The sequence below is a fragment of the Lactuca virosa genome, chromosome 6, assembly GCF_052849685.1.
Source record: "Lactuca virosa cultivar CGN04683 chromosome 6, Lactuca_virosa_CGN04683_v6, whole genome shotgun sequence".
Taxonomy (NCBI): domain Eukaryota; kingdom Viridiplantae; phylum Streptophyta; class Magnoliopsida; order Asterales; family Asteraceae; genus Lactuca; species Lactuca virosa.
This window is the reverse complement of record NC_136431.1, coordinates 263,008,121-263,016,237: the sequence shown is the minus strand read 5'-3', so window position 1 is coordinate 263,016,237 and position 8,117 is coordinate 263,008,121. Positions and strand designations below refer to the sequence as shown.

Genomic DNA, 8,117 nt, shown 5'->3' with positions numbered 1-8,117 from the left:
ACCATTTAAGTAAAATTAAAACTTTGTTGTTGATTTAACTTGTCCTTTGATTTTTTTTCTATTTTGTAGATTATTGAAAAGCGTATAATAAACATTTTGACAGCTACAATGCTATCGAACAAAAATAATAATACAATTTTTATTTGGAGACATGTTTAATGTCTTCAAAACTAACAAACATATCTTATAAGTTAATACAAACGCAAAGCAGTGAGTTTCTCTTTCAAGTTAATGCTAAAGATGAATTTTCAAAACAAAATAACCTTTAAAATAAAGACTAGATAGAATTAAATTGGATGATAAGTAATAAAGATGACTTAAAAAATAAAAAACCATATAAAATGGTCCTAGTCCTATTAGCAACCGATTACACAAATCATATTAACAAATAACCAATAAAAACTAAAGGAAGTAGCCCAAATCCTTTTGTTCTTCAATTCCATATCAAGATTCAAACTAACACTCAGAGGCTAATTTCTAAAGTTATTCTAATCCTATCAACAAAGAAATACTAAAAACCAAGCAAAGTGGACCATCACTGAAGAACAATTTTAAAAAATAACTTTTTTAATAGCAATAACCTGTACAAAAAGATAGCTAGCAAAACCGGAAAAAATACAAGAAAGAAAAATAGATGAACACAATCAAGAAATCAATTGTAAATATTACAAAGCTTCATCACCAGTGATTTAGCATTATCAACGTCAGCCAAAAAAATAACTCCAATTTGAAAATCTGCACATGTAAGACCTTGCAAAAAAAAAACTTTATCTAGTTATCATCACACATCATAGCATAAGAGATCAACAAGATTACAAGCAACACCCAAATCAACTTGAAATTGCAAACACCATCTCCAGGGGTATAATCGTCCAATTTTGATCAAAAGTAGGTTACACATCGGCAACTCAATATAACATCCTCAATCAAACTCGCATCAAGGGAAAAACCGTCCAATTTAGGCTTTAATTATAAATACAAAAGTCATAAATTTTTACCAACATATAAAATCAAAATCATAAAACCAGAAAATTTACCCGGATTCATCTTTCCATATTTCTCAAACTGCCCCAGACCACACAGGCACGCACACACGATTCCAATTTATCGACTATGCATAATGCATTTAGAATTCTCGAAAGAAAAGAAACAAAACACAAAGAATACGTTTTTTGTTTTTCATTTCATATTTGGAATTTCAGATTTAAGAGTTTGGGAATGCAAGCAAAGAACAAAAAATGTAGCTTCTTAAAGCAATAATTTTTTTACCTTTGCTTGCAAGACTCAGGACAATCGATTTTTGATTTTGGGCGTGATTATTGCATCTGTTTGACTCCTTGTTTTCTGATTTTTATGTGTGCTTGTCGAGCTGCATTTTTCCACCTTCTGCCCCTTCTATTCGTCGATGTCTCATGCCTTTCTTGAAACTGGATCAAATATTGTGCATAAAATTAATATGCCCATAAGAGATGGACTAATTTTTATGCACCCCTCACAGTGATGCCCTGGGCGGTGGCCCAGGTCGCCAAGTCGCCCTACGCTTGGACCAGGCCTGAATGAAATCATCAATTCTACAAAGAACGGACAGCAATTAGATAAAAAAACAATAATGGGGTGAGAATATGCTTTAGAAAACATCTCACGTTAACATTTGAAGTAGAACTGAAGTAATAGCATGCTAGCTGATTATAGAATTCAGAAAGACACAACCCTGAATGCATACATATATGCCATAGGATATAAGAAGAATGATTCAAGAGTGGGATACACTCACATAGCCATACACAGTCACATATACACGGCCCTGCTTGACAAATATTTCCCTAAGTAACAGATTCTTTCATCCCTCAAAACAACAAACCATCCCAATCAGCATTTGACTATTCTAGAACATTGTAAGCTAGCTCCTACCACCTGTTAATCACATACACACACATCTGCCGGATTTGAGCATAACAAACTGTTTGCAGGTGCAGTTCTTTCGTCTTTTATAGATTTGACAATTTATCATCCCAATATTTGGAAGTGTCTGTAGTAAAAACAAATAACTATTTTACAAAATACCATTTTCATCAAAAGAACAAATTGTGAACTTGAATACAGTCAGGAACTCAACATAACTTTCTTATAGGACCAAGGATACATACTCTCCTTGAGTTTGTGGGACAAATAAATGGTAAATTAACTGCAAATATAAACACAAGGACTGTTAACTAATGATAACAAAATCATTGGCCATAGATCAATATAAACACTAATTTTGGTTTTTGGTTTTTGTTTTTTTTTTCTCATGGTTCTGTTTTAACCTACCTGATTCTGCCATTGGATAGTTGTGTCAACCACAAAGTTTGGCTTTTTATGGTTTTTCCAACATTGTGCCCTCCATTGTCAACTGATGCTCCCTTTCCTGTTTCGATTTAGGCAGTTAGACGAATTCCTCTTTAAAGGAAACAAAACTAAAACACATTCGAATTTTCAAAAACCTATGTAAATCTTAGAATCATCAATATCACAAAAAGGAGAGACCTGAAATCGTGAAATCATGAAATCATGAAAGATAGAGAGATAGACGATGAGGGAAAGTCATAACAGCAAGATTTGACAAAAGCAATCAAAATTAAGAGCAAGAGAGGAGATATAAATCTATAAATATTAAAACTCACTTGTAAGAAATTGAGAAAGCTGAACCATGAGTCCATGATAGAGAAAACTTATGTAGGTATGGTTGATCGAAATTGCCCTGATTTCACTCCTTGTAACTGTGACAAATCATCACCACTAAATAGGGAGTTAGATGATGGTACCAAATCAAAAAACTAAAACCCTAAATCGAGGTGGTGCAGTGGTATTCAAGAGAGATACAGAGATAGATAGGAAGGAACAGAAGAGAGTGTTTTGGCTCGTTGCTGGCCGAGGATAGCGAGATGGTGGTGGACGTAGTAGCCGTTGATGGTGGTGTAGGTGATCGTTCGTCGATGATGGTGGCGTTTCATTTGTAGAATGAAAGAGAGATATGATGCAACAATATTCAAATGGAGAAGTAGAGTGGAGGTGGGTCGTGGGTTATATAAATGGCAAAGATTAACAAAGGTATAATATTATACGGCGGAAGAAAGTGCGACATAGTGGGAAGCTTGTTGGACAGGATTGGCGAGGGGGGTGATGGCTATTTGAATTAGTCTTCCCCTATTGAATGAGTCTCCACTATCTTATCACATGACTTTTTTAATTGTTGACCAAGATTCATAACCGTTTAATGCATAAATTCATTGTACACATTGCATTAGGCCATCTGCCTCTTAAAATTAACCTTTCACCAAATTTACATAATAAGTAACAAATATATATATATATATATATATATATATATATATATATATATATATATATATATATATATATATAGGGTGAGGTTCAATAGAGAACCATAATTAACCAAGGAACCAATCGTGAGCATCGGAAATCATAACGATCAACGGCCAAGGAAATAGATGTACACTTTTACATTGGACGCACACATACCGGATTATACCAAAAAATTCACCATTTACAAAAAAAACTCATCACTTTTTTTTCGTTTAAAATTTTTTTTAGGTCATGTTTTTTATCAAAAAAAAAAACGAATATACCGTTGTTCACGATTTTTCGTCCTCTTTCCATAGAGATCCATGATGCTATATAAAAAACGAACTTTTTTTTTCGAAAAAAACCCACCTCATTTTCTTTAATGAAAAAAGTTAAGGTCTATTTTTTTATAGAAAAAAATTAATAAATATATCAAAATTCATATTTTTTGTACTTTTTAAACATAGATTCATATTCATGTTAAAAAAAACGATATTTCAGTTCAGATTCACATTGTGAACTTGTTCAATTTCATATTGTAAACCTGTTCAGATTCACATTGTGAACCTCCTCAGATTCACAGTGTGCATAATAATAAATCAGATTCACAGTGTGAATCTGAACTGATCGGAGCTTTTTCACATTGTGAATGTTAAAATTTGAAATATTTACAGTTTAGATTCACAGTGTGAATCTACACTGATCGATGTTTTTTTTTTTGTGAACCTTCTCAAATTCACAGTGTGCATAATAGTAATTCAGATTCACAATGTGAATCCGAACTGTTCGAGATTTTTCATATTGTGAATGTTAAAAATTGAAATATTTACAGTTTAGATTCACAGTGTGAATCTACACTGTTCAAGGTTATTTTTTTTTTTTAATCGGTGGTTATGTTTATTAATAGAGTACAAAAAATTAATATTTTTGGTATAATTAGTTTTTTTTTTATAAAAATAAACTTAAATATTGAAAAAACTAAGAAAATTAAGTGAGTTTTTTTCGAAAAAAAAAGTTTGTTTTTTATATATTATCATGGATCTCTATGGAAAGATGACGAAAAATCGAACTACGGTATATTCGGTTTTTTTTTTCGATAAAAAATTTGGCTTAAAAAAAATTTTAAATGAAAAAAGGAAGTGAGTTTTGTTATAATCCGATACATGTGCGTCCATTATAAATTTTTACAACTCTTCCTTTTGTCGTTGATCGCTTTAAATTCCGACGATTTATATTGGTTCGTTGGTTTTTTGATTAATAATGGTTCTCTATTGAACTTTTCCATATATATATATATATATATATATATATATATATATATATATATATATATATATATATATATATATATATATATATATATATATATATATATTCTTGTTAAAAAAAGTTCTCTAATATAACAACATAGGCCTTACTAGATACTCATCCATAATTCAACCTAGCTGACTCATTGTTATGCACTTTTTTCACTATGCATGACATCTAAAAGAGATACAATATAGGACTATTGAATTGAGTTTATGGCATACATAAAAAAGTGGTCAATGGAAAAAGGAGTTAAAAGGGAGGAGATCAAGAAATGAAGCCGAAAAATAAAATGAAAAGATAGCGTGGGATTATGTTTGGAGAAGTTCACTCTTAAGAGAACCTCATATAAAGAGTGGAGACTTATTGTTATAGTATTAGAGTAGCATATGAATAGTGTTGTTAGTGGTTTCGATTCCATTGTTTGTGGTGTTATACAATAGTGTAATTATATGTAGAGAAATAGAATGAAATTGATACCAATCAAACTTTACTCATGTCTGTTTTTTATTACAACATATCCTAAAAGGATTTTGTCAAGGTGTAAATCGTTGTCTCATTTTGTTTTTAGCTGTGTCAATGGTTCGAACCAGAATCCCAAAACGGATCAAATTATGAAAGACTTCGAACCAAACTGTAATTGCTCACAATCCATTTCTATATGTAAATTTCAATACACCAAATCCCAATATATAATGAACATACTAAAACCACAAAACAAATCAAATCAAATCACCAAATCAATATAAATAAATTCCAAGAATATAATGTATGAATGAAATACGAAGCAGCTTTTTTACTCGCTCTTGAACCTGTAAAGCACCTTCTTCTTCTTCGAGGTCTGATTAAAGAATGTAAGCACCACTTTCCCTGCTTCACCACACTTAAACTTCCCACAAATCACCGATCCATCACTGCTCTCTGTAACCTTCCTCGCCTTCTGAACAATAACAGTGTATCCATCTTCTGCACTCGGTACAAATTCTGCCCCATATGAAACTTCACCTCCCACCACTCTCGCCTCCCATATCAACGTGCATGCCTCAGGAGCTTGAAGCTCGATTGTGTGTTCGCAAGAAGGCTTGATGATCTCCTCCGTGATGGAGTCGCCGGCGGTGAACTCTTGTTCGCCGTCCCTGCTAAGCCCACCGTATTGAACTGGAACAAGCTCCGGTGCTATGTATCTGAAATTGCAGAACAAAGAAGGTTAGAAAGATGAAAAATCCATGGAAGAATCGGAGGTATGGTTCGTGGAAAACTCACTTGAAGAGGGTTTCAGAAGTTTTTGAAGGACCAGCGAAAACGAACTTGCTTTTGGTCCTCTGGGTGAAGAATGGATTGAACATCTTGTAGAAAGCAAGGTACCACCATGGAACATTGATGAACACCTTCAGAAAAAAAAGACACAAAAACCAGATCAGAAAAAGATTAAGAACGAACGCATGTGGTAGTTGGGGTCGACCGTTGACTACAGGTCAAAAGACAAAGATCAGAACATGTCATCATGTCCCAGACAATTTAAGAAATTGAACTGACAGATTTATTAATGGAGGTAGGTACCTGTTTGGCAACGAATTCTGGGTAATTGTCCTGGAGCAACTGAAGAACTTGACGGAGTTCTTTCTTGAAGGGGGAGGGGGAAAATTTGAGATCGATGATTTGTACGATGGTGGAGATCCCATCGGGGCTGAAATCGAGCTTTCTGATGCTCTTTTCCAGGAACTGGATTCTCCATCGGAGGAAATTCTTGCGCTTCTCTTCGTCGGAGAAGGTTGCTTGGTATAATTCCTTGTTTTGATACTCGCCGTATGCGTTGTAGCAGACTGGGTGGCCGTCTTTATCGACGCCGTGCATGTAAACCACCTTCTCTTGCTCTGTTCCCAGATCTTCATCGAGTAGTGATTCGATCCCGAACTCTTTCCTCCATGCCACCACGCTTTTAAGCATGGTGAAGGCTTCTTTGACCTTAAAGTCTCTTGCGCGGAGGAATTTCAGGAGAATAACATCGCTACGTTCGTCGGCGAGTAATGGGATTCCCCAGATGGAGACTTCTTCAGGTGAGATTGGGATTTCCTCTGCCGCGCACGGTGGTTGCTCAGTTTCCTCTGTCTTTGGTGGCTCCGCAGGCATGGTGACTGCTACGATCGTTTCTTGAATCGCTTCGATCTTTTTTGCTCCGTCTTCGTCGATGCAGGATTCGGTTTTCACGATAACCTCGGCCACTTCCTTCACAGGCTCCGATGGCTCTGCCGCCGGTGGTGTAACCTTCTCTTCTTCCTTGCACTCAACCACAGGTTCAGCCACCGTCGTGGGAACTGCTGGATCCTCACAAGGCTTGGCTTCCTCTTCAACGACGGATGATGGCTTTTCCTCAACCGGCTTCTCCTCCTTAACAGGTGGTGGAGGAGCAGTGAACTCGTGCTTGTTAAGAGCTTCCTGAACCAAATGTTTCAGTTCATCCAAAGCCTTCTTCTGTGGATCAGGAAGTTCACCCACAATGTTACTTTCCTCCTTGAAGGAAGTCGAAGCAGCAACCTTCTCCTTCTCATCTTCAACGACAGCATCTTTCACCGGCTCCGGCAAGACAGCTTCTTTTGCACAGGTTTCAACCTTCTCGGCCTCTGGGACATCGGAAACAACGGCAACCTCAGCATGAGCTGCCGATTGTGCGGCTGTGTTGAGGGTTTCTTCTGCCATTGATGGATCGAAAAAAGCTTTGATTTTTGAAAGAAAGGAATCGAAGACAGATGAGAAGAATGAGTTGTGGAAGAGGGAAGGGGGTCTTTTAAGGGTTTGAGAGGGGTTTGAAACAGTCTGTCTCGATGAGTGGGACGAATATAAATCGTGGGCTCCAAACAGCGGTTGAATCACAGCTCAATGTTGGTGTGATGGGGGCAATTATCATGTGTGACGGACCCCACACCACTTCTCCCGACCGTTGGGTCGCCGTGCGCCGGCAATTGAGTAACGCATTCATTTTCAGTTTCCTTTTTTTACCTAAATTGTACCGTTCCATTTACCTACTTCTTGCCAATATTACTGTAATTTACTTTAGGGTTAAATATAGAAACTAAATAAAGTCATAAATATTTTGTAAAGTTTTAATGCCAATTAATTTATTTCATTAAATCATTCAACTACTGTGACAACCTTTTATTTTAGACAAAATTATATAAATTGTCTTTTATTAAAAGTCACAGCTTCGGTCCCTGTTAATTTTTTTTATGCAAACAGTCCTTGTAATTTGCACAAATGGTATTTGAACTACCTAGGGTGTTTGGGATAACCTTTTTAGCTTTAAAATCTTTTTCATAAAAAAACTTTTTGTAAAATGTTTTTTTTCCAAAAGCAATGATTTAAAATATGTTTGGATGGACAAAAGACAAAAGTTATTTTTAAGAGACACAAAAGTCACGATTTTGTGACTTTTAGAATCAAACTTTTTTCCCTTGCCCAATAGTTGT

At 35.4% G+C, this 8,117-nt stretch overlaps 1 protein-coding gene and 1 long non-coding RNA gene across 5 annotated transcripts; both read right to left on the bottom strand.

Moving 5' to 3' along the window:
• Positions 1-379: 379 nt before the first annotated feature.
• LOC145118675 (uncharacterized) lies at positions 380-3,167 on the bottom strand. 4 transcript variants are annotated; one of them, XR_013713403.1, is made up of 4 exons: positions 2,664-3,167; positions 2,311-2,407; positions 1,270-2,185; positions 380-750 (listed from the first exon to the last, which is right to left on the bottom strand). It is a non-coding gene; the product is annotated as an uncharacterized LOC145118675 (long non-coding RNA). The 4 variants fall into 4 exon arrangements; XR_013713405.1 differs by having other exon boundaries at positions 380-1,571; positions 1,644-2,185; XR_013713404.1 differs by having other exon boundaries at positions 380-1,571; positions 1,775-2,185.
• A 2,109-nt stretch (positions 3,168-5,276) lies between these two features.
• On the bottom strand, positions 5,277-7,467 carry LOC145119168 (patellin-3-like). The gene is made up of 3 exons (XM_079054790.1): positions 6,214-7,467; positions 5,917-6,041; positions 5,277-5,837 (listed from the first exon to the last, which is right to left on the bottom strand). The coding sequence occupies exons 1-3, from the start codon at positions 7,348-7,350 to the stop codon at positions 5,450-5,452; spliced, it is 1,650 nt and encodes a 549-aa protein (XP_078910916.1). The 5' UTR covers positions 7,351-7,467; the 3' UTR covers positions 5,277-5,449.
• Positions 7,468-8,117: the final 650 nt, after the last annotated feature.

Coding starts and splice junctions, on each gene's coding strand:
- LOC145119168 (XM_079054790.1), bottom strand. CDS start 7,350: ATGGCAGAAGAAACCCTCAACACAGCCGCACAATCGGCAGCTCATGCT. Junction 6,042..6,213: donor CAGAATTCGTTGCCAAACAG/GTACCTACCTCC, acceptor TTTTTTCTGAAG/GTGTTCATCAATGTTCCATG. Junction 5,838..5,916: donor ACTTCTGAAACCCTCTTCAA/GTGAGTTTTCCA, acceptor CTGCAATTTCAG/ATACATAGCACCGGAGCTTG.